General features: G+C 35.4%; 1 protein-coding gene across 1 annotated transcript in view; it reads left to right on the top strand.

Annotated features, from left to right (window-relative positions):
• Positions 1 to 27050, top strand: part of LOC142335022 (uncharacterized) — a 60304-nt gene that overhangs the window by 27602 nt on the left and 5652 nt on the right. Inside the window, exons 5-9 of the mRNA XM_075383350.1 lie at positions 3628 to 3809; positions 16026 to 16046; positions 16713 to 17029; positions 19222 to 19468; positions 22217 to 22389. Coding sequence (XP_075239465.1) covers positions 3628 to 3809; positions 16026 to 16046; positions 16713 to 17029; positions 19222 to 19468; positions 22217 to 22389 — 940 coding nt within the window. The remainder of the gene's footprint in view (positions 1 to 3627; positions 3810 to 16025; positions 16047 to 16712; positions 17030 to 19221; positions 19469 to 22216; positions 22390 to 27050) is intronic.

The following is a 27050-nucleotide window of genomic DNA, read 5'->3' as shown; positions in this document are numbered from 1 at the left end:
CTACTTTGAGTACGAAAGATGGTATCTACTGTTTAACACTCACCCTTTCAACCTTTAGAACGTAGTCATCGTAATAGTACATTCCAACTTTGTGATGAATTTTATTCCGGTATAAGGGGAAATAGGTTGATCAAGTTTCCCTATAAATATATGGAAATATGTCAGGATCTTATGTGGTTATGAAATATTCATGACCCCCAAAAGAAACAATTTTGTTAAAAAAACGTTTATGGTTAACGGGGGGTTAAGTAACGGAAGCCTAAATGAAAGTAAGTCGACGTAAAAGCGAGTATATTATTTGAAATCTTGCGAAATTAATACATTGTTAGCATTACAATCTATACAGTAAAATTTTTTTTATGCCAGTAATAACAAAGACAAATACCGAGATAACAAAAATTTCACTTAAGTTTGCCTGCAAATAAATAAGAATGATTATTTGAGATCAATAACATGCTTTACAAAGACATTATTTTGTATAATTCAAAAAGCCACGGCCATTTTTTAAAATATGCGTGCAATTGGACGCAGTAATTGCAAGAACCAGTTGATTGCTGTCATTAGCCATGCCTCTCATCCTCTATATGATGTAATCCGGAAATTGACGCGCCAAAGGAATAAAAGTACTATCAATGAGACAATTTTAACGATAAATGTCGAGCTTAGGTTCTCTTTTCAAAAATTCGGCTTATTTGGCCTCCATCGTTCACTCGGTGTGTGCTATTTTGTGGAACAAAAAAACACTGAATTCCGAACCATTTCAAGAAGTATACAACTGATGTTAGTCCGGCAGTGTAAATATTTACAAATTACTCATTACTTTCACATTACAACCGAAAATCTAAGTGAATTCAATTTTCGTGGCATATTAAACTGAAAGTTTATTCGTTTTTATACGTCAACCCAACAACAGTAAGTCTATTTCAGATTTCTAAATTTAAAATCACGCCATGTTGAACAAGTAACCTTCCACTAACAAGGGTTCATGTTGAAAACTGAGCAGAAGAAAATTCTAAGCAGATTGGGGATTTTTTAAATGTCTGCTTTGATTTTAACTTCACTGGGTAAATCATTGCAAAAAAATTTGCTTTTAAGAAATTAATCAATTTCCGGCAAATAATGTATTGCTAAATTTTATAAGGAAGTTACTCTCAAAACTGTACTTAATAAAAAGTGTGCTCAAAGAATAGCTCCAAAATCTAAAACGCAGTTATTCTGAAAACCTGTTGATCGAAATTAAGGAATTGGAATGGAAAATGTGCCTCAGGAAATTATTGTTCCAAAGAGCATGATTAATCCAAAGGGATTCCTATAGATTTTATTCCAAATATGTGCCTAAAATATATCGAAATAATTATTCCGGAAAGGAATAATTATTCCGGAAAGGCTTAAAGAATCGGTTCCATAAATGTGCTTAAAGAAAATTTTCAGGAAATAATCCCGTAAAAGAAATTACTCTAAAACGATGCTTTAGGAAACTATTCTAGAAGCGTACTTAATAAAATTCTTCGAAGAGGTCACCAAAGACAGTACTCTGAAAGTTTGCTTGAAGAAATGACTCCAAAAATGTGAGCAATGAAAGTATTTCGAAAATAAGATTAAAAAATTTTAAAGGATTCATTCCAGAAAGGTGACTAAAGAAAATATTGAGGAAAATATTTTTAAAAAGTGCGTAAAGAATAAAGTAGGCTACAAAAATGTGCTTCAAGGATTTTTATATTAAATGAACTATTCCAAAAACCTGCTTTTTCAAAAGAGCTCTTTTAGAAGTCATTCCAAAACATTTCTTACTAAATTATTAAGGAAACGATCCCAAAATTGTTGAATAAATTGTTCTAAAAGGTGCTTAAAGAAAACATTGAAGCTCATTCGAAAAGTGTGGTAAAGTAAATTATTTTAGAAATTATTTTAAAAATTCCTCTTAGAAATTATTCCGAAAAATGTGCTCAAAGAAAATTTTTCTAAAAATGTGCTTCAAGAGTTGAATAATTAATTATTCCATGAGTTTTTTCTTAAAAAAATAATTCGAAAGTTGTGCTTGAAATAGTTTGTTTAAGGAAACTATTTCAATAGTGTGCTCAAAGAAATCAACAAAGAAAATTTTCAAAAAATTTTAAAATTTACCCAAAGAAACTGTTGCAAAAATGTGCACAAAGTATTTAGTAAAGAAATTATTTCGAAAAGGTGCTCAAAGAAAGTTGTGCAAACCTGTGCTTGAAGAAATTGTTAATAATTTTCAGGTGCAAAATGACATGCGGAGATGTGGGGGATGGTGGTTGGGATGAGTTCTCTTCTGTTAATTTCTGTCCCGAGGAAACTGTGATTTTATAAGGAAGTTATTCTCAAATCTGTGCTGAATAAGTGTGCTCAAGGAATAGCTCGAAAATCTAAAACGAAGTTATTCTGAAAACGTGTTGATCGAAATTATTAAGGAATTGGAATGGAAAATGTGCCTCAGGAAATTATTGTTCCAAAGAGCATGGGTAATCCAAAGAGATTCCTATAGATCCTATTCCAAGTATATTAAAGTATATCGAATTAATTATCCCGGAAAGGAGCTTAACGAAACTAGTCCAAAAATGTGCTTGAAGAAAATTTTCAGGAAATAATCCCATAAAAAAATTACTCTAAAACGATGCTTTAGGAAACTATTCTAGAAGCGTACTTAACAAAATTCTTCGAAGAGGTCACCAAAGGCAGTACTCTGAAAGTTTGCTTGAAGAAATGACTCCAAAATGTGAGCAATGAAAGTATTTCGAAAATAAGATTAAAAAATTTTAAAGGATTCATTCCAGAAAGGTAACTAAAGAAAAGAAAAGGAAATAATCCCATTAAAAAATTACTCTAAAACGATGCTTTAGGAAACTATTCTAGAAGCGTACTTAACAAAATTATTCGAAGAGGTCACCAAAGACAGCACTCCAGAAGTTTGCTTAAAGAAATGACTCCAAAAATGTGAGCAACGAAAGTATTTCGAAAATAAGATTGAAAAATTTTAAAGGATTCATTCCAAAAAGGTGACTAAAGAAAATATTAAGGAAATTATTTCAAAAAAGTGCGTAAAAAATAAAGTAGGCTAGAAAAATGTGCTTCAAGGATTTTTTTATTAAATGAACTATTCCAAAAATATGGTTTTCCAAAAGAGGTTTTTTAGAAGTCATTCCAAAACATTTCTTACTAAATTATTAAGGAAACGATCCCAAAATTGTTGATTAAATTGTTCAAAAAGGTGCTTAAAGAAAACATTGAAGCTCATTCGAAAAGTGTGGTAAAGTAAATTATTTCAGAAATTATTTTAAAAATTCCTCTTAGAAATTATTCCGAAAAATGTGCTCAAAGAAAATTTTTCTAAAAATGTGCTTCAAGAGTTGAATAATTAATTATTCCATGAGTTTTTTCTAAAAAAAATAATTCGAAAGTTGTGCTTGAAATAGTTTGTTTAAGGAAACTATTTCAATAGTGTGCTCAAAGAAATCAACAAAGAAAATTTTCAAAATTTTTTAAATTGTACCCAAAGAAACTGTTGCAAAAATGTGCACAAAGTATTTAGTAAGGAAATTATTTCAGAAAGGTGCCCAACGTAAGTTGTCCAAACCTGTGCTTAACGAAATTGTTAATAATTTTCAGGTGCAAAATGACTTGTGGAGATGTGGGTGATGGTGGTTGGGATGAGTTCTCTTCTGTTAATTTCTGTCCCGAGGAAACTGTGAAGCTGCACGAGAAATACCTGAAGGAATACTTGCACGGTCTCAAGAACCACCTGGATCTCCCGGAAAACATTGAGCACACACTCTACGCACATGCTATAGGTAAGATTGTATCTGTTTAAGTCAGCCTAATGCCAAAGTCTTGATTAGTTGTTTCTTGAAGTTAAACAAGTTGACGTTTTAAACTTAAGTTGTAATTCCGAAGGGCCTAACTCTTGTGTTATATTGATAATAGCTGTATGTTACCTTCTTTTTGGGCAGTTTGAAACAGGAGGTTTGTTAACCTCGTAATCTGTACTTGTTGATTTCATAACCAATGGTTCAACTAAATTCTTTCCTTTTAAAAAATGCCCAGTTTCGAAAGAGCATCGGGTTAAAATTCCCGAACTTACTCTCCCGGCATTGAGACGACAACTTTATCGAGGTCAAACTCTGTCATTTGGATCACGGGGAAGAGTTTTTCTTTGCTTTATAACACGTTGTTTTTACACCCTGAGGAAAGTTTTTGGTTTCGTTAACTTGTCCGAACAAACTAAGGTATATTTTGTTACAATGATGGACAAAGAGTTTGTTTTCATTAACTTGTCCGAACAAACTAATGTGTATTTTTAATAGCCGCGAAGTGATAGCGGCTATTATTTGGGGCATCGTGTTTGTTATAGCTGCGAAGCTGTAAGCTGAGCGAAGCTATATTGCGGTGCTCTTGGTTTTTTACAATTCAAAGAATTTGAATTGTATTGGGGCGCTGTGTTTATTTTAAGATGTGTTCACACATTTTTCAATAACTTTGATCTTTCAAAATGGGATAAACAGGTAAAGCCCAGCGGGCATTAAGTTTCATTAGAGGCCCAAGGTTAAAAGGTCATTTTTATGAGTTTTTGGGATGAAAATGGTGCAATTTTTTATTGTGAATGGTGCAATGTTTTTTTTTGTGATTTTTTTGCAAGTTTTTCGCTTGATTAGTCTTAGGTTGAAGTTTTTGAAAGTTGCTGAAGGCCTTTTGCGAGACAGAAGTACCTGTTATGACCATTTTATGAGCTACATGTTTTGGTACTACAAACACACAAAATTATACTAGTTTTTGCAATTTTTTCAAAGTTATACTATTTCAAAGTTGCAACTTTTTTCAAATTATACTAGTTTTTGCAAGTTTTTTGAAAATTTTTTGTCATTTCTTGCGTTTTTCCGGCTTCAGGGGCCAGGGAATCTCCTTTAAGGTTTGATAATAGGGCATTGTATTGTTTCTAGTTATATTGGAGTGGTTTTCAACATTTTAATGTCTCGAATTTTAGCATTTTTTTTATTAAAATCTGCAAATTTTTGAGGTTTCCTAAGGTTGGTATTGGGTATTTGTCCATTCTCAAGTGACAGGAAACGTATTCCACGGTCTGAAAAAGTTTACTGGATAGTTTCTAGTTTCAATGGATTTGTTTTCAACAATTTAACTCTTCGAATTTTGAAAATTTTCTGATAAAACTTGCAAGTTTTTTATGTTTTTTTTCCAAGACATTTGTCTTTTAATCAGTTTTTCTTGCCTGAATAGCCAGATAACCTCATACAGGGTTTGATAGTATGTTATTAAATAGTTGCTAGGGGGTAATTGGATGGTTTTAAACATTTTATTAGAAGGAATTTCTGTTTATATAAAATTTTTAATAGCCGCCCTCATCTTGTCAGCCGGCTATTATAGCGCTCCTATTTTTTTTACTTCATCGAACTTTTTTCGCTTTACCTTTTTGCCGCTTTTTCGACATTTTGCGTGAAATCTTTTTGACTTCTCTAGGCTAGTTTCTCTCTTCTCTCATTCAGCTAAAAGTGAATTTGAACATCAGTTGCTCAGCAAAGCAATTCAAAATGAACGGAGTCAGTATAAAAAATTGTAGTCAGAAATAGAAACGGGATAAACCCATAAAGCCCAATTTCAGATGCCCGCTATTTGAACGTCGTTCCTATAAGTCTTAGTTACCATCTCTTATGCTTATTGTCATTGATAGTAGCCCCTGTAGCGTCTCTCTAAGAAACAGAAGTATGTTCAACTACGAAATGACATCAAAATGAATCGGACTAAAAAAGTGTTTTTTTTTACAAAAATCTTTTTTTTCAATATCTTCTATTCTTTCAATCCCAATCATGCTTATTGGAATCAACGGCGGCTATTTTCCGGCAATCTGCCGGGTATGTTTTTTATGAAGATTTTTGCCCATCGATCTTTGAACCAATTATTTTTTAAGGCTTAGAATTGGTTTACTGGATAGCCTCTAGAGACACTAGAATCATTTCTTAAGATTTTAATATCAGGATTTTCAGCAACATTCCTTTAAAATTTCAATTGATATCATTTTTTTTAATTTTTGAAAATTTTTGAGTTAATCGATCTTCAAGGGCCAATGAAGTTTTTCAGGCCTTGAAGATATAATACTGCATAAATCTCAGAAATAAAATTTGGCTTTGAACATGTTTTTGAAATAGGTATATTTAAAGGGATCAAATTTTGCCTTGCTAAAAGCTTCAAAATTTTACCAATGATTATATATTTGTTTATTTTGTTTGTTTGTTTCTCAATTTTTTTAGATGATTTTGTTTGTGTTTTGGCTGGCATCGTTGAATTGATCTGCTGGTCAGGTAGAGTAATTCTAAGCTTTTCTTTCAATTCTTTGAACTGTATTTCAGGACTTGTCCTGCTATGTTTTTTTGTTTCGACTTCTGACGCTCTTTTTTCGTTGTACACATTAAAGCTAAAAAAGTCAAATTTTCTGAATGACTTTCTTCCTCTCACCAACGGCATTTGAGCGCGTGGCGTAATTTTTTACTCGCTTTTGCAAAAGTTTTAGGTTATTTGCGTGATTAGATCTGAATCATACGTGACATACCTCACTCAATAAAATGACTTTTGCACTTTAAAACTTAAGTTTTCTTTGAATTTGTTTAAGGTCAAATGAACTCATTTGTGCAGTAAAGGTCTCTAATACGAGGCTTCCGTGGAATGGATTTTGGCAAGCTTTATTAAGTTATCGCTGAATGTTTTTTACCTAGTTTTTTGAGCGGCGTCGATTTTTTTTCAATTCAGATCGGTATCTGTTTCTATCCCTATTATATGGCACGCAGGTCTATTCTTTCGCAGCTATTTTGGCAATCTGCCGGCTTTGTTTTTTTACAATCCAAAGAATTTGATTTGTATTGGGGCGCTGACTTTTTGTAAGATGTGTTCACTTATTTTCATGATTTTCGAAGTCAAATTGGAGTAATGATTTTGGTCACACCGAAACAGGAAGTGGAGCGAAAATGTGAGTGTTTTTTTGTGTTTTTTCCTATAATTTAAAAGCAAAATGAGAAAATGGTGTTAGAACAAAATTTTGCTTTATCGCTAGTGGTTTTTTGTTCACATGCGGCAATTTCCTTCTGATTTTTACTGTTTTTTTTCAATTTTTTTTCTGGGATTTTTTTATCTAAGTGGTTTTTGCAATTAATTCATGGCGCATTTAAGGTATAGTTTTTTGTTTAGTCAATGAAAATTTTTTTAATTTTAGGTCAGGACTTTTCTTGCTATGTTTTTTTAAGATCTGGTCACGGTTTGTTCGGAGTTTTCACGTCAGTGACGTCAAATTAGAGTGATGATTTTAGTGTCGCTGATGTATTAAAGGGATCGAAAATTAGAGTTGGTTTGTGTTTCAAGCATGATTTTTTCAAACTAGCTTTAAAGTGGAGTCAGAAATTGGTGTTTGAACAAAATTTCGGCTTTTGAGAAGAGTTTTTTTCACGTGCGTCAATTGGAAAGCTGTTTTCAGAGTTTCTTTTCATTGAGTGCTTTTAGTATCATACATATGTGTTCTAATTGCGCCTAGTTGAAATTGCTGGAATTCATCAAGGGGCAGCTGAAACTTTTTTACGAGCTGAACACTTTTTGTCGAAAATATTGAAGAATATTTGATTTTGCCCTCTTTCAAAAAATATTTCTGTTGTCTTATCACTTAGTATAATCAATGACAGGTATCATCATTGGTTGATAATGAGGCGGAAAAGAACCTAATTAATGGTCCGAGTTAATAGCTTATTAGTTTTCTTGACTTTGACACCACTTTTTATCAAACAATTAGAGTTGGTTTCAAGCGTGATTTTTTCAAACTAGCTTTAAAGTGGAGTCAGAAATTGGTGTTTGAACAAAAATTCGGCTTTTGAGAGGAGTTTTTTCACGTGCGTCAATTGGAAATCTGTTTTCAGAGTTTCTTTTCATTGAGTGCTTTTAGTATCATACATATGTGTTCTAATTGCGCCTAGTTGAAATTGCTGGAATTCATCAAGGGGCAGCAGCTGAAACTTTTTTACGACCTGAAACCTTTTTGTCGAAAACATTGAAGAATATTTGATTTTGCCTCTTTCAAAAAATATTTCTGTTGTCTTATCACTTAGTATAATCAATGACAGGTATCATCATTGGTTGATAATGAGGTGGAAAAGAACCTAATTAATGGTCCGAGTTAATAGCTTATTAGTTTTCTTGACTTTGACACCACTTTTTATCAAAAAATTATGAGTTAATTTTTGAGTTTTTGTCTTACTTTTGTAATTTTGGTTGTCTAATCGTTTAATCTCATTAATAGCGAGCCTAATAGGTTGCCAATAGGGTTTATTTTTGTCGATTAAAAACGTTTGTGTTCAAAGCTGATTTCTTGAACTTCATAGAATTTGAGTTTTGCGAGTGTTGTTAACTTTATGATCTCAAATCTTTGTCTCATTATTGATCATCATTTTTTTCTAAAAAGAGCTCTTCTTTTTTGTGAAAAAATTTTTCAATTCATAGCTATTGCTTTCTTTGACCTATACGCTGCTCGTTTTTTTAAAAAAAATAACTTAGTGAATTTTGACTTTTGACGGTAATTATTGAACTTATTGCTGTGTTACCACTTAACCTCATTAATGAAAGTTTTCATCTGTTGATAATGAGATACAGGGTAATATAATTAGTGCCATGAGTTCTCTTAGAAGTCATTTTTGATTTTGATCATTTCTTTAGAAAAATAGATCTGATTTTTTAGTCTTGCTTGTTTTTTTTTTTTTTTTTTGTGGTAAAATTGCTTAATCTCAATGGTGTCAAACTAATTGTTCTCATTGGACATCTAACACGGCCTATTCTTTTTGTCAGGTGAAAGCAAAATTAAATCGTTGGATTGTATTTTAGGACTTGTCCTGCTATGTTTTTTAATTTGTCGTCGCCATCGATGATTTTTTCTACCATTGACTTTTTCAATTTCAGCGACTTCTACTGCTTTGCAGTCAAAATTTTTGTGCGTGATGTCATTTGTTCTGCTCTTAGGTCAATTGCGTGAATTACTTTACTCAAAAATGACTTTAAATTTTGTGAACATTTACTAGTTAAAGACCAATAAAGTGCATCTATGTAGTGCCAAATGTATATGCCGTAATTCTTGAGTATTAGAGTCTTGAGTTTTTGATTTCGATTTTTAATTTTGAAAAAATCTATTAGGGCTTTTTCCTTATAGAGCGTATGTGTCTCATAAAAATGACAAACCGAATCTAACCCAAAAAGACTAGTGGTCTATTAAAGGACTGGTGGTCAATATGTCTATCTTATTTCTTTAGTTGTTTCAATTGCATGGAAGGCCACAAGCGTCTATCGCGGTTATTTTCCGGCCATCTGCCGGCTATGTTTTGCACTGGTGATGGATTGTGCAACTTAATAAGAGGCGGGACTGTTCATTACAATTTATATGTTCCATTATACAGGTTTAAAAATATCAATTAGCGGTGACTGTGATCTAACATTGAGGGAAGAGATTTTCATATTCTGCTGTTCTGGACCAAAATCATTCTTGAGCAAATCACTCCCGTTTAATGTACAATGATATATGGCCCTATTTGAATCTGTAAATCTTTGATCTCCCGTTAAGTTCTGCTCTCTCCCCCCTTTCTTTTGGTTATTCAAACTCTTAACGGTTATTGATTGCAGTATTTAGGAATTAATTTTTGAAATATTTTTGCAAAATATAAATATCTCATCTTCCCCTGATTGCTACCCCTGCAGCATACAATATTTTTATGCTGCTTTCAAAAATTCAGTGAATCTGTGTTTATAATTGATTTTCGAACTCCCAAGTCTTATGCGACACGGTACGTTCTTCCATTTGTAACATTTTCACCATCTTTTCTCTTTCGGGTAGCCATGTTTTCGGGTTTTCGCTTGGTCTTCTTCTGATTTTCCGCATTGTTTAAAGTCTGCACTGTGGAGTAAACTTTGATGTGATTAATTTAGCTGGTAGATTACCAGCTTTCATCAGAAGAACTCGACTGCGATCCAGTTTTTACGCATATAAATACGTTTTGCCTCAATTTATTTGTAGATTTATAGGTTTAGCCTGCAACAGCCAACAATTTTTTTAAAAGCAACTGACAGCTATGAACAGTTCCTGTAATTGTGCTGTTGTATAGAATATACGACTTTGGTTCATTTTTGCTTGTAAAAGAAAACAGTTTGTCGTATCTGGCCATCTTTTTTTACTTGACCTCCAGGTTAACAAGACACGACTGAAATTCAATTTTAAAATGGGGGGTTATTTCCGTGGGGGTTTATTTCCTATCTAGAGTTAAGTGGGGTTTTTTTTCGTGGGTTTTTTTTCCGTGGGGCTTTTTTTTCCTTGGGGGTTTATTTCCTAGACCCATTTTCTCTCTGTAAGAGTTCTCCAATGCTTTTCTATGGATTATTATACCTCATTGTGCATTGAATTTGCATACTCTTGTTTAAAGTTTTAAGGGTGGGTTTAATGTCTCTCAATAGTATATGCCTAAATTAACTTGGACTATTGCGCCCTTAGTTTATTTTATTGACCGTTCAGTAGAAGGAGGTGGGTACTGTAGCTTTAATGTCCCTCAATGCCTTTCACAATGGGGGGATATAACGTAAATGTATATTGAATTAGCCGATTCTTGTAAAATTAATGCCTCTTCACGGTCACAGAGGAATCGGCTTAGTGACCATTGGCTCTTTTTGGTTTGTTCGGAAGAGGTTCTGGCCGTCTGATCCCAAACATACGGACACGTTTAGCAGAGTGGCGAGCTATATATATTTTACATATAGAGGCAGTCTTCTTTAATCAATCAATTAAGAACATAAACAAACGACAGTCATAACTTTGCCGTTTGACGCCTATTTCAGTACGTGATCGAACACTTCTTTGAACAACATTAATGCAGAACTAAATCAAAATTGTGGAGCGTAAGAAAAGTATCGGTAAAAAAATGCTAAGATGAAGATACCGTAATAAATACAATACGAAGAACTCTGGCGTTGGACAGACCGCAGCGACATTTTAAAAGATCATTCAACGCGAAAGGCGCAAAAAAGGCATCCAATGATCAAATGAGGACACAGAAAGCGTTCGGGCTTTTTTGCGGCAACAATATTGGAAGTAATGGTTAAGTGACTCTGCTTGAAGTCACTGAGAACTTCTGGCGGTTATCGAGAACCGCGAAGCGTTTCGAGTAATTAAAACAGAATTTCGAAGTGACTTCTGCAGAGTCACTTAACCATGCTTAAAACACGAAACGCGCACGTTTTAAGATGACGAAAGTCAACGAAATTCAATTTCTGGCTAAGTAGCAACTTCTGGCATTTTGATTTCTGGTACTGCAGACTTTCGGCATTTTAAAATGTGCACGTGATTGTTTTAAGACTTATTAATTGCTCTTGAAGGAAATTTGCAGCAATTTTTGTAAACGTTTGTTTTTTCATACAAAATTTTTGCTTGACCGTTTTCTTCTACAACATTCACTCCTTATCACTTCTTGTGACTTTTTCCACACTTTACTTTCTGAATTTTTTCAGTGGTTTGAATTGCGCATTCAAAAGTTAAACCTGTTGCTAAAATAAAACCGATTGTGAGCGAAAATCCCTCATAGCTGGTGTAACTTAGCGGTCAATGTCCCCAGTCGGTTCTCATTCGACAGGTCGCGATTTTGAACCCCCCTCCCCCAGTCCGAAATTTTCTCACCGTAGCAAGTTTTTCTAGCCTTATGGCCCCTCCTAAATTGTTTGCCTCGACTGTTGTCCGAGAGCACTTCATCCGACGTTAGTCTGTTTTTGTTTCAATTATCAGTTGATTCGAGTCTTGTTGAAAGGCGCAGTGTGACAAAAAATATCTGATGACTAATTCTTTGATGTCCTTTTTTTCTTGATCATAAATATTGATTTGTGAACAAACTGAGAGCCAGCTTACTCCACAAACTCGCCTTTGGGGTTTCACGCTCAACGACTTCCGGGGGGGGGGAGAGGACTTAACATACAGGTACGCTTTCCAAAAGACCTACATCTTCACCAGAAAGAGAACCCAAGCAAAAATGCTAATTCTAAAACTGCTCTTGAAACCAGATGAGGCGTCACAGCCCTCGATGTCTACTATTGATAATGAAGGTCGATGGGACACTTGGAATAGGGATGAATCTGATGACTAAGGAGTGAACAGGAATTTTCCATCTGATGTCTCCGATCAACCATATCCTCCATCTAAAATGAAAAACGCAGACGCACAACCACCGATACAGCCATTGACCATTATCCAAGATGTTAAAGCTGCATCAGAGATAATTAAGAGACCACAATTATCTACTCCGCAAATATAGACGCGCCTATGATATAACAAGGAGGCTCGGTAATGTGCGTTCGCACAAAGTTCCGACCCAGCTCAGTTACATTTTTCACTTAATTGTCTACCAAATGAGGAAGAGATAACAAAAATAGCAGATAAACATATCTTTTAACAAACTACTAAATGAATAAAACAATCTACTTTAGAGGACAGATGAGACCTGTGACTACCATAATATGACTAGCAGAAAAGACGGCGATAAAAATCAATTGATTACAAATATTAGTTACGACCAAAACTCGTTGTCCAGTTTTTGAAAACCATTAATAACCAAATGAATAACTGAAGAAGATTAACCTCTACTCCATTAGAAAAAAATATGGGACTTTTCCTCAATGCGACTTGGTAACAAGTTGACAAGAAATGAGCAAAAAGGCAAAGTTTAGTAAAACATTGTTTTTTGAAAAGAATTAATGTCAAACTGATTAGCAAAATTATGCATCAAATAAAATTATTGAGAGATTCTTCTATACCTCCACAGAGAGAAACTGAAACCTTTTAATATCCAGGATGTGTCATACGACTACAAAAAGAACGACAAACACAGGCGAAAAGAATTTGCACGAAAAAATTTGCAGGAAAACGATGTTCCAGCCAATTAACCATTACGCTATTCACTAAAAATACTAAAAATTGAATGCTTTTTTTCAAATGACCAGGGGGCCGCCCATTTTCGTGATTCTGTGAAAAAAAATAAACTTACAAAAATGGGCGAATTTGCAAAAATCATAATTATTTTGTGAAAACTGGTTTTACCAAGAACAAAGATCATTTGAGGAAACTAAAGCAGTTATTAAGAGCAAATTGTAGCTCAATAGATAAGAAATGTGACTCGTTTATAGAGATATCAAGCTACAAGTTAACAGAAATAAGAGTAGGAAATCTCAGAAATCCACTGTTTTTTTTAGAAAGCATATATTCAAAATTAATAGCCAACATAAGCTTTCGGCTGGGAGAAGACAGTTTTTTGCACTTTCTTCGAAAAATAATTGCGCCTGTTATTAGTGGGACTAAGTCATAAGACTATAAAATAACATTAAATATACGTTAGACTAGAAAATTTCACAAAGAACTTTACGAAGCCTCAGTGTTGAAGCCACTCAATTTATAAAGTATTAACTGCAAGAAAGATAAATCTTCATTTGTGTCTCCTTTGAACATCATAATGTCTTTTTGTAAAACAGTTGTCTCAAAATGAAAGCAAAAACAACCCCAAAAATTGAAAATTATCTAAATTTCACAAAATTCTAAAATTATTCGTCTAAACCCTGAAGACATCAGTCAAAACGTTTAACCAACAGAAAAACTTTTGTTTAGTTCAACAAAACGTTAAAGAGATCTCTCAATAATGAGGCCGAATTACGAAAGTGATGCAATATTGTAAAATATGAAAAAAAAAACCGCAGACCAGAACGAACAGGGATAAGTTGAATACTTTTAATTTTCTCTTGAAAAATCTTAATTTGGAAGTCAATAAAACCGTTAGCTATACACCGATATCAGTTATTAAGTTCATTTATATATCTATAGTTGGCCACTGAGACCTTTATTTACCCAATATTTGGCATACGACAACAAAAATAACAACAAAAGGAGGGAAAAAAATTTCTACCAAATTCCGCAAGAGAACGGTGTCGAAGCGCTTAAAACCAGATGTTATGCAAACAATTAATAAGTTCAGTTACAAATTTTTTGAAGATTTTTCCCGTTATGTTGCTAGGTAATGTGACGAATTACCAAAGAAACAAAAAACAACAGCAAAAATAGGCAAATACGCACAAAAGTCAGTTTTTGTATAAAAATTCGTAGTAACAAAACCAAGAAACCGTTCTTATAAAACAATCCACCACACGATTAGTTTGTGCTTTATAGGAAAGACTGTTTGACCTGTATTTACCGAGAAAAAGCTTAAAGTTGACAGAAATAATGTAAAAAAATTGACAAGTTCAAAAATCACTGAAATTTCCTTAAACAAATACATTCATTGACATAGGAGACATTAGGCAACAACCGAATGCGTGGTGCAGGTTCACGTACCCCTCTTGAAGAAGTCATTTGATCTTTGAATGCTAGACTTACCAATCAGACTGCAAAAAGAACACCAACTGAATGCAAAACACAATAATTCAGTTAAATTTTTACGAAAACTCTTCTTCAAAGCTATAAAAAGCATCATTTTCTCTGAAAACAAACTGTATCTACATTTGGCCTCATTTTTACGTAATGGGAGCTATGACAGCTCCCATTACGTAAAAATGAGGCCAAATGTAGATGCCAAATAAAAATGAGGCCAAACAAAAAAAGGAAGGGCGAAAGGAGGGGCGAATAAAAAATCTGGTCAGTAGTTAACATCAAAAAACAAAATCAAAATTTTTTGAATAAAGGTAGCACCAAAAAAAAATGAAAAAAAATCTCTGGTTGTAAGAATCCATGATAATATCAAACCTGTCCCTGATTTTGCCGCGCGCCCAACAAACCCCCAAATGTTACAAACACGCGCCCAAATGTTACAAGTGTCTGCGATTTAGACTAATTTTTGGAGTGAAATACTTCAAATATTAAAAAAGAACAGTTATGCCTTTTGTATAACTATCGAGGTGAATTTGCAAAAAAAACGGCATAATTTTAATTCCAGAAGACTTTTTAAGTGTGCAGAGTGAAAAGTAACTCTCTTTTGGATTTTGAAGAGATTGTGTCAGAGGTTTCTAAGTCTCCAATTTCGGCAAACTTGAACAAAAAAGACCAAAGAAAGCTTATTCTGTGGACTTTTTTTAAAAAAAAGTCTGAATCTTGTAAATTTTTTAAAAACTTTTAGCCAAGGAAACTCCAATCAAACAATTCATCGACGTTCTTCTATCTCTAACTGTAACAATAATCCTCTACCGTTAAAAATTTCAACATGGTTTAAATTATATCTGCAAAAATGTGCCAAATTTTAGCAAAAATTTCTGAAAATGTGAATAAAAACTGTCGAATATTCACAAAACTTTAAATCGCTATAACTCCCTGTTAAAAACGAATTTCGAATTTTTTTTTATTTTCAAATTCTAGGATGCACGTGCTTTTTAATGATACCACACAACTCTCTACGATGAATATATCGATCGGCCAAAATTGTCTGAACACCCATTTGAGTATAAAGCAATTGACCCGACATTTATTAGGTATGTTTGTGAGACATTTTCAGATCAATTAATAATCTCGTGTTCGTTGTCTGTATTCACATTATCAATGCGAGATAACTTTATTTAACTAAAATTGTGCGTTTGTACCGCAATTGCATACACACTTGATTACTGCTGGAGTACAGCGGGATCAAATCTTTTTTTAAACAACTTGGACAATTTTTAAAGTTTCATTTGCAAAGCTCAAAATTAAGACGTTAGTCGGTTAATATTAACCAGATAATAATTTAATTATGGTTCCTGCGTAATCGCAGCGGAACAGCATTAAGCCTACAGTAGCCTGTTCTCAGCTGCCCTTTTTCTCATTATTCCCCACATTTCAGACTGATCTTTTTATGAACAACATTGCTCTTTTTTTGGTGACTATAGCCACTTTTTTGCGTCTGAAACTTTCACGTGGTGAGACCACCCAGATGGTAATCGATCATAAATGTTTTCAAATCATCTATACTGTGTATTATGTGTGTTGTATTTAGAGTCAGCCACAATTGTGGAAGGTGAGTTCTTGATAGAGTAAGAAGAGAATGCTCATTTCCTTTATGATCATCAACTGGTTTTTGTTGCTCCTAAGAGCGTTCATTCTAAGTGGCGTTTTTTAAGTTATAATCAAATTAGTTTGTCTATTGATTGCTACTGAATTCTACTTCGCAATCTCTCTACGTTGTTTCTTTTGCCCCTTGCCAGTCACTACTTGGTTTTTCGGATCTTTTCCGTTTGTCCCCCCCCCCCCCCCCCCCCCCCCCCCAAGTACGTTATGCACCCCCCAGTTACAGAGCACGTGTCATTATACAGATCACATGGTAAGTCACTATGTAAAAATGTTGCACGTGCGTCGGGTGGGGGCTGCAAATAATATGCACCCACTTAGCTTGGGGGGGGGGGCACAAACGGAAAAGATCCCTTTTTTCTTTGCCTTGCCGATTTTAATGGCTTTTGATTAAACTTTTTTTTAGATCATTTCCGGATCGCCCAACCCCCCACTCCCTTCCGGTATGTTTTGAATCCTCCAATTACAAAGCACGTGCCATTACATCGTAAACAATTATATTAAAAAATGCACATGCATCTGGGATTTGCAAAAAATATGCACCCCGAAAGCGGGGGAGGGCAGAAACGGAAAAGACCCATTTTTACTGTTATACATAAAAAGCAGTTCGTTACAGTTGAAGATGGTCTTTCACTACTGGATGACTACGTCAACTGCATACTAATGGATCCCTATTTCACAAAACCCGTTTTCGAGAGCGAGGGAACATCAGTTGAAACTCACCAAATCAAAAACAGTTCTGTATCTCAATCATCAGATAATTCATCTCCTCTGTCGACCAAACCGAGCTCCAGCAATTTTGCCAGATGTTCCGGCGATGTGCTGGATTTGACCAAAGACCCCGCAGACCAAAAGAAACCCTCATCAGTACTGGTGCTGGATGCGCTTCAAGTTTCCATACGAAAGGGAACATTCGACGCTCGCTCAAGAGAGGTACAAAACCATTACAAAAAGTTGGTTGAGTGTATATTAGACAACATTATTTTGACGCATCGGGTTTTTAATGGAATGAAACCGCTGGTTTGAACAGAATCATAATATGGTAATTAGCAAAGTTTAGTTTCCGAACTATGTCGTAGATCATTAATTGCTCTTGAAAGAAGTTCATAGCAATTATTGTAAACGTGTTGGTCTTTTTTATGCAAATTTTTAGCTTGACAGTTTTTGCGTTTTTCTTCTAGAGCATTCTTTGACTTCTCAGGTGACTTTTTCACGCTTTCGTTCTTCATTTTCGATTGATCTCTATTGCTCTCATTACGAAGTAAAGCTTGTTGCTAAAATAAAATTGGTTGCAGCATGACAAAAAGAACGACCTGATAGCCGAGTGGGCAGTGCTTTCGGTGACGGATCGGGAGGGCCATGGTTCGAATCCCGGTGTGGGCAACTGTTTTTGCATCCATAAAGAAAAATTTATCTAGGCTACAGTCCCTGAATTTTTTTACCTCGCCTGTCGTTCGAAAGCAATTCTTCTGACATTAGTCGGGTTATGTTTATTTGATTAATAGCCGCGTCAGCAATTCCAGGCGGCTATTTTTGCGCTCCTATTTTTTTTAAATCGTCTGACAGATTTGTGTTTCGTCTTACCCTGACTTCTTGGAATTGACTTTTTCAATGACTTCGGTAACTTTTACTGCTCTGCAGTTAAAATTTTTGTTCGGGACGTCATTTCTGCTTAAAGGTCAATTGCGTGAATTACCTCACTATAAAAATCACTTCTGAACTCACTTATGGAACTTTTATGAAGATTTACTAATTAAAGATTAATAGTGTGCATTTAAGTAGTGCCAAACTTATATGCCCTAATTCCTGAGTAATAGAGTCTTGAGTTTTAATATCAAATATTAATTTTGAAAAAGCTCCATTAGGGTTTTTTCCTTGTAGAGCAATTGCGTCTCATAAAAATGACAGTCCGAATCTAACCCAAAAAGTCTAGTGGTCTAATAAAAAGCTGGTGGTCGATCTGTCAATCTTATTTCTTTAGTTGTTTCAATTCATGGTTGGCCTCAAGCGTCTATCGCGACTATTTTCCGGCAACATGCCGGCTATATTTCAAATGGAAAAGATCCTTAATTGCTCTAGAACGAAGTTTGAATTAACTATTAGAGTCGCCTTGGAAAAGGAAATATTTGGCTTATTCACAACTTTTTAAAGGCTTCTCCAAATACTCTCCCCCCCCACCAACCCCCTCTTTCCCAGCAAACTTCTGATTAGCTTTGGAAATGTTTGCGAATAAGTTTCTTATAGGTTGTTGCAGATGAGGGGGTGTTTCCAAAATGTTCTAATTTAAATGGTAAAACGTGGATGATCGTAAATCCAAAAATAATATTAATAACAAAAATAATAAACCAAATATTGCAATTTCACAGCTTATTGGACAGATAACCTGGTTCTACTTCATTTAACCCCTATTCATTTAACCCCCTATCATTTAACCCCGATTTATTCACCCCTCTATCATTTAACCCCTCTATCATTTCATCCCGCCAATTAGCAGTCGACATTAAAGGCATGTTTTGTCATAATTAAGTGGATAAATTAATCCCACGCTCGGTTGTGATAGTTTCATATCAAGTCCCACGGGCCGCTGAGGCTTGGCCGTGGCCTGCGAGGCATGGCCAAATGAATATATTGCTAATTTATTTTTCCTTATTTTATAAAGATTAAAATCGGGGTGAAATGATAGAGGGGTTAAAAGATAGAGGGGTTAAAAGATACAGGGGTGAATAAATCGGGGTTAAATGATAGGGGTTAAATAAATAGGGGTGAAAAAGCGGGACACCGATAACCTATAGCCCCCCCCCCCCCCGCCCCCAATCATGGCAATTATCCCATAATGGGGGGCTTTAATTTCGGGGAGGGGGGCTATAAGGGAAAGACCCAACTATTGCGCATGTGTTTGGGGCGTGCAAATAGTATGGACCCACTAAGCTGGGCATACATATGGGAAAAAGATTCCCTGTTTCTTATTAATTTGATATTGTACTGATCTCAGAGGTAATACAATGTTATTTTTTGTTTCCCTGAGACAAATTTGTCGTTATTTGAAATAAAATATTGTTAAAAGTTTATGATGTCTTTTCCCCTTTTTTGCTACTGTCACAGCCATGCTTTGGTTATTTGTTCAGATGTGCATGCGACTGAACAAGGCTTTGGGTCTGCTGGTGAGCGACTATGACGCACAAGAGGCTATGTTTGTGGACTTCATGCAGTCGGCAGCCGAGCAATATCAGATGTCAGAAGAAGAGAAGAAAGCACACGAAAGTTCTAGAAAGAAAAGCAAGAGAAAGAGATATCTGGCTATTGGATTAGCTGCAGTGGGCGGTGGTGCCCTAATTGGACTTACGGGCGGTTTAGCTGCGCCTTTAGTTGCAGGTAAGTTGAGCGTCATTGAATTATCAAGGAAACATCATGACAATAATTAATTGCTCTAATTATATTTGTGTTGTGGTCTTTTTTGCAACTGACCGATTTTTCGTCTGACCTCTTAAACTTTTCGTCCACAAAAAAAGGATGAACAGTTAAAGCGCCCCCCCCCCCCCCCCCCCCCGGGGGGGGCATTAAGTGAGATAGCGGAACAGCTCTCTTAGAGCCTTAACTAGTCCCTAAGTATGCGTTTCGAGGAGACAATTTCATGGTATGAAGGGCGGTTTTTAATCTTAAAAGTTTGACCCCCATCAGTCACACCCCCACCTCCACTTCTGTGACCCCCCATCCAGTACCCCCCCCCCCCAACACCCCCATCCACTTGGCGATTTGGACCCCCCTTTCGGTGATCCCCTCCCCAAGGCGTGACACCCCCCTCCCCCCCGAATGCTAGTATCCCTAAGCCCCAGATAGCTACTACTGAAGCAAACCACTCGCCGGTTGTTTGAGAGCAATTCGCCCGAGATTAGGCGCTTATGTTTACTGAAATTGCTCCAATTAAAACGTGACCTGTTGATAGTTGAGTTTTCTGATGTTTTTGAGGCTGTGTTTTTCTGCACGACCATTTGATCACGCCTCAAGAAGTCAAGCATCAATTTTTATAAGTGAATTCTGCCACTCCGCAGCTGAAATTGTGTGCGTGATGTCATTTCTCACTTTGTTTCTCATTTGTGTTTTACAATTGATTTTAAAATAGGGATAGAATTAGAATACAAAATTTTTCTCCGAATTGTTTTTTTTTGCTTTTGTTATGTCTAACTAGGAGTATCAGGAGTCTATTTTGCAGCTACTTATCGTCAATGTTTTATTAATTGCTCTCAGTCGAAGTTTGTATTAATTATTTCTGTCATGCTGGTCTCTTAAAACAATTTTTTGTTTTACCACGTCTGACGACGTGGTAAAACGTCTGACCACGTGATAAAACGGCTAACCACGTGGTAAAAACGGTTTCTTAACGTCTGACCACTTGATTTTTTGTCATTAAAAACTGGATAAACTGTTAAGGCCCGGAGGGCATCAAGTTCCCTTAGAGCCTTACGGCTCATTAGTCTCTAAGTATTTCGCGATCCACTGAAGCTGTTTGGGAGACATAAGTTCGTGGTTTTAAGTGTGCTTCTGAAAGTTCGGTTCACCACTTTACCCTCTCCAGCTCCACCTGACCGCCCTTCACAATCATCCGAACCCGCGCTTAGCACCCCCATTCTCACCCTCAATTATTTTAAAGCTAGCCACTCTTAGCGGCCGCTAGCTACTGACGAAGATAACTTCTCGCCATTGCAGTAGTCTGGGAGCAATTCTCCTAACCTTAGTCGGTTATGTTTTATTAACTGATCTCTGCAATGCTGTTATTGTTTTTCTCTAATTTTGTGAGACTATTTGGCTGGCTTTGGTCTGCTGGTCAGGTGCAGTAGTTTTTAGTTTTTCAGTGAATTCTTTGGATTGTATTTCAGGAGCTGTTTTGCTATGTTTTGTTGTTTCAAAGATAGATGACAGTCAGCATGATTTGATGTTCTCTAATAATTAATAGCCGCCCTCATCTTCTCAGCCGGCTATTATTGCGCTCGTATTTTTTTTTTACTTCGTCAAACTTTTTTTCGCTTTACCATTTTGCCGCCTTTTCGACATTTTGCGTGAAATCTTTTTGACTTCTCTAGGCTAGTTTCTCTCTTCTCTCATTCTGCTAAAAGTGAATTTGAACATCAGTTGCTAAGCAAAGCAATTAAAAATGAACAGAGTCGGTATAAAAAATTGAAGTCAGAAATAGAAACGGGATAAACCCATAAAGCCCAATTTTAGATGCCCGCTATTTGAACGTCGTTCCTATAAGTCTTAGTTACCAACTCTAATGCTTATTGGTGTTGATAGTAGCCCCTGTAGCCTCTCTCTAAGAAACAGAAGTATGTTCAACTACGAAATGCCATCAATATAAATCGGACTTAAAAAATATTTTTGTACAAAAATCTTTTTTTTTCAATATATTCTATTCGTTCAATCCCAATCATGCTTATTGGAATCAACGGCGGCTATTTTCCGGCAATCTGCCGGGTATGTTTTACTCTTGTGAAGCTTATCGAGCAAAATGGGTGATAGAATTTGGAAAAGCACAAAAGCACGTTTTTTCAAACTGCATCAGAAGATTGTTGTCCTCTCTCAGTGACCAAAACTTTTACTATGGTTAGACTTTATGAACAAATGGGTATTTTCGCACTGATGATGAAGGTTATAGCCTTATCAGTGGTGCAGTTATAGATGGTCATATCCTATGGACGGATCAGTCCGATATCAATTTTTCATCTTCTTATTTCTATATGTTTATCTCTACGCTACGCATAGCGGACATGACTCTGCTTGAAGTCAGTGGGAACTTTGGTGTTTATCGAGAACCACGAAGCCGTTCGAGATATTAAATTCAAAGAAGAAAGTATATATAAACAATTTCAAAATGACTTCTGCAGAGTACGTGACCTTGCTTAAAACACGCAACTTTCACGTTTTAAAGTAACGAAAATTCATGGAAGTCAAACTTCTGGCTAAGTATATAGGAACTTCTGGCACTTTAACTTCTGGCACTGCAGACTTTCGGCATTTTAAAATGTGCCTGTGTGTTTTAAGGTCTATTTAGAAGCTTTTTTCGGCAATACAGCTGAGAAATAGACCGCTGTTGTAATAAAACTGTTATTTTTGTGATTGTAACAGGTGGCATTGGAGCTTTGATTGGTGGAGCAGGCGCAGCCTTCATGGCCTCAACAGCTGGTCTGGTTGTGATTACGAGTGTTTTTGGAACTGGAGGAGCAGGTCTCGTTGGCTACCGAATGAAGCGTCGAGTGGGAAATGTGGAACAGTTCGAATTCTCTGCCCTCTCGCCTGGAGTCGGTAAACTCACGCACCGTTTTCTTCTAGAACATTCTTTCGATTTCATTTCTTGAGTGATTTTTTCACGCTTGTCTTTTTATTAACTGCTCTCGAATGAAGTTTGAAGCAATTATTGTAAACATGTGTGTCTTTTTTCATGCAAAATTTTCGCTCGACAGTTTTCGTCTAGAACATTCTTTTGATTTCACTTCTCGAGTGACTTTTTCATGCTTGGTTTTTTTATAGCTGCGAAGCTGTAAGCTGAGCGTAGCTATATTGCGGTGCTCTTGGTTTTTTACGACTCGAAGAGGAGTATTGGTTTTCTCTCGGTCTTTTTTTACAGGAAGTAGATTTATTCACGCGGCATTTTGACCTAAAAGCGAAAGTGAGAAAAGCTGTCTCGGTGAACAGATTTTCGCTAAGTGAGAGAAGTTTTTTGATCATGCGCTTCGTTTATTGAATGACTTTTTGACTTTGAAAAGTAGTTTTTGACTGAATGGCAGATATAGATAACCGTTTTTAGCCGTTTTTTTTGACTAAGTGGCCAAATTTTTTGGCATTTAATTTGGTTTCTTATAGAAATAAAGTTCATTCGATACTATATTGAAATTTGAACCTCGGAAATTGATTCCACAGTGTTTTGCAGAGCCTGAAAATGCGTATCAATTTGAAAATTGGCACATATTTCTTGATTTTTTAGTTAATTCTTGGCTTTTTTCTATTAATTTCTTCATTTTTGGATCTTTTAACCGTCTTTTTTTGTCAAAAATCAGTTAATATGGTAACTTTTCTTTGATAATTCATATACTCAACGCCTCTTTCTACCTCGATGTAGTTTTGTTTTATAAAATTTACTTATGCTAATCCGATTTTGGTAGTTTTTTTTTATTTTCGTCAGTTTTTTTGTTTATATTTTGGTTGTAATTGCTAGAATTAGTCTTTTTGTGCAACATGAGGGACTTTAATTTCGTTTCAATAAAAATTCAATCATTTTTTGGCGTTAGGTTTTTGAAAAACAGTTAAAACTTTTTCATAAATGCTGTCTTAAAAGTTTTTTTGACCATTTTTTTGCAAAATGTTTCAATTTTTCATATTTATGAATTCTGCTTTTTCCTATTTTTTTGTTCTCCTCAGGAGAATAGATCTTTGTATCGGATGTTTAGTTATCTTTTATATGTCTTGAAAGCTGAAAAATGAAATGTATTTATTTTTCTTGAATTTTTTATTGATTTTGTTTCAAAAATCAAGAATGTGTTTTTGTTACGGTGTTCTTTAATTGTGCCCATATTATTCACATTCTATTTAGTATTTTTCTATCTTTGTCCTGGCACCTACATTTATTTTCGGTATATTGATTTTTTCAGTTGTTAAAAATGAATGATTTCAGCTTTTGCTTAGATTTTCGTGATTTCTTTGGTTTGCATTTGATTTCATTCAACATAAGGCAGTACTGAGAGTTTGATAGCAAGTCTTTCCGCAATTTACACTTAAGACTATTTACTGCAACTTTCTTCCGTCCTTGGTATTAAATTAAACGATTTTTTGCCTGTGAATATTCGTCTGCTGCTTATGTCTTTTCTATGATCAATTCAATTTTTGAATTAGTATGAAATCATGTTGTCTAGCATATGTACAACAAGGAACAAGTGGGTGTTGCTTTTTTGCTCTTAATTGCAGTGGTTAGAATTGTAATTATAGGTGTTTTCTGATTCTTAATTTTGAGCTTTCTGTTTTGAAAAGATTTAACTTAGTTTCTAAGATTATTATCTGCCGTTTGATTTCGCGATCTTTTTCAGATTAAAATCATGAATTATATAAGGGCAATTGATAACCTTGGCAGCTTTTTCAGTCTACCACTTTTTTGACCACTTTAATTATTTCGGTTTTTTAACGTTACCAAACGTTTTCAATTATGTAAAATTTTGCTGCGTTTTGTTTCTTTTGGTGACATTGGTTTAAGTTTCACCAATTTTTAGAGCAGACCTGGAGAGGTAGTGAGTTAATGGTTTATTACAAAAAGTATTGGCTCCGCTGCAATTACGGTTTTGTTAGTGAAGTTTTGATGCTTCGAGTCGCTTCCGGAATTCTTGCGGCTATGTTTTTTGTTTCGTCGTCTGGCGCTCCATTTTCGTTTTACATTTGTTCTGGAACATTCTGTCGCGTCACTGCTTAAATGTTTTTTTCGCGCTTGATTTTACGCTTTCTGCGTGACCTAAATTGCGGTTATTCAGAAGTTCTCTGTTGCTAAAACAAAGTTGATTGTAAGAGAAAAGATTGTATGGTCCGACAGCCGAGTGGTTAAGGCGACGGACTGTTAATCAGGAGATCGGGCGTTCGAGCCGCGGCAGTGAAAAATTTTTTGCACCCAAAAACAACCTCCTTTGATTTAAATTTGTAAGTTTTATAGGCGGCGGCGATAACTTCTATCAACTCATTTCTGTATCTTTTTCCATCTGTATTTTACAGCACGCAAGTCTATTTCGCAGCTATTCCGGCAATCTGCCGGCTATGTTTATTTTTTTGAGTGATTTGAATTGCGAGCATTTCAAATCACTCAAAATAAAACCGATTGTTAGAAATTTATGCATCATACAATTTTCTAGCATATACCCCCCCCCCCTCTCTCTAAATTGTATGCCTCGCCAGTCGTTTCATAGCAATTCGTCCGTTAGTCGGTTTGTTTCTTAAAACAATTCAACGGTGAGTGAATTATCCGCTCCTACTGTTACCTAAGACATAAAACAGCATATATTTAAGCGGAAATTTAATCGTGAATTGACTATTAATAGTTTCGAATTTACTCTCTAAGTAGTGGTCTATAATAAGCTTTAGTTTTTAAGGACCTTAGTGACGCAATGCCCCCTCCACGGCTGAGGTAAGACACAATTGACCCCCGCTTCTCGTTTGAGAGCAAATAGTCGGACCTTATTCGGATGTATTTGTACATTTGATCATAAGTATTCAATTTTATCGAAAAAAATGATGAGCCTTTATTTAAATGTATCAAAGAACCTCTTGCGCTTATGAACCAAAGCATGAAGAATTGGAATCTTTTCCGGTTGTGCCCCCACAGCTTAGTGGTTGTATATTATTTTCCCCTCACACCTCCCCTCCCCCCCCCCCCCCCCCCTAGGAGAACGTTCCAGATTTTGCACGATGATTTACTATGTAAAGCACGTGCTCTGTAAATGCGGAATGCAAAACGTATTTGGGGGCACAAACGGATATACAAGAGTTATCTTGACTGTAACTTATAAGATGTTAAGTTTAGAGTGTTGTCAAACTCTATTTTTGTAGTCAATCATTTTGTCAGTCTTGAAGCATTTTCATTGACAATAAAGCGAGGGATGTTTTCATCCCAAAGGTATCAATGAAAACCGAGCGTTATATGATTTGCGCAATTCAGAGGTAATTAAATGTCGTAATTGCTCTGGAACGAAGTTGAAGAAATTATTATCAACGTGTTGGTCTTTTTATGCAACCTTTTTGCTTGACCGTTTTAGCGTTTTTCTATAATATTCGTTGACTTCTTAAGTGACTATTTCACACTTTTGTTGTTCATTTTGAGTAGTCTAAGTTGCTCACGTACTGAAATAAAGTTCGATGGTAAAAGCGTTTGTTAGCGTAAGTAATTCAGTGCAATTGTAGCTTAATGATTTAGATGTGAGTCTGCCAACATGGAGGTCTATGGTTTGAACCTCTATGGCGGCGTATTTTGCACCCAAAAACCCTTCTAGTCTACACCCCCTTAAAATTAAATTGCACCTGTCAGTCGTTCGAGAGCAATTCATCCGACGTTAGTCTGACGTTTGTGTTTAAATTAATGGCGTACGTTTGGTTCAGAATAGTGTTCGTATTTCTACATTTCTCTGATGAATGTTAGTAGAAGGTTGAGAAAGAACAACCTAATGTAAATTGTGCATAGGATAAGCTTGACATAGTTTGATTAGAAGCTCTACTTGTATAACGTATATTTTGCTAGAGAAATGAAACCTCGAGGAAGAAGAAAGAACGTAAGAACAGATTATAAGAGATGCCCAATTTCGAGAACCTAAGACCAGTGGGTATAAATGGGTAGCACGCTAGGCTTACAAGTAAGAGATGCTGGTTCGAATCCAAAACTGGTCCATTTTCACAGTAGTTGCACCAGCATAGACCCCTTAACAATGAAAAATTCATAAATTAACTGAAAAGTTGACTTTCTTATTGCGAAATCAATTTGATCATAAGCTCCTCATTTGGTCTTTTCGTTATGTGAAAATATTTCTCTTTGTAAAAATTTAGCATAATATTTTGTTTTTTTTTGTAACGTCTAAATTGTAACAGCTACAGAAGTGTTTAGGTAACAAATATCTACCAAAACTTAGTCGAATTGGGCCTGGCCTACTCAAATGACTCAGTTTTAAACCATTAAATCATTTGCAATTGACTGATGAAGCTAATGATGCGCGACACTACTAATTTTGAACGAATGTCAAATAAATTTCTTGGGGCCTTTAGAATTTAGTGACAAGTCAATTTTTCTGTAAAGAAAAAATGTCGATGGGTCGCAAATTATCTGCACAAGACGAGCAGGCTTAGTATATGATGGTATATTTCCTCCCCCAATATGAAGAGGCCGGCAGGAAAAGGTGATATTTTTTTAAAACAGCTGGCGTTGTTAACAACGTTTTTTAAG

Source organism: Convolutriloba macropyga, chromosome 2, assembly GCF_964194025.1.
Source record: "Convolutriloba macropyga chromosome 2, txConMacr16.3, whole genome shotgun sequence".
In the NCBI taxonomy this organism is placed as follows: Eukaryota; Metazoa; Xenacoelomorpha; order Acoela; family Convolutidae; genus Convolutriloba; species Convolutriloba macropyga.
The sequence above is the reverse complement of the archived record's forward strand: the minus strand, read 5'-3'. Positions and strand labels throughout refer to the sequence as shown.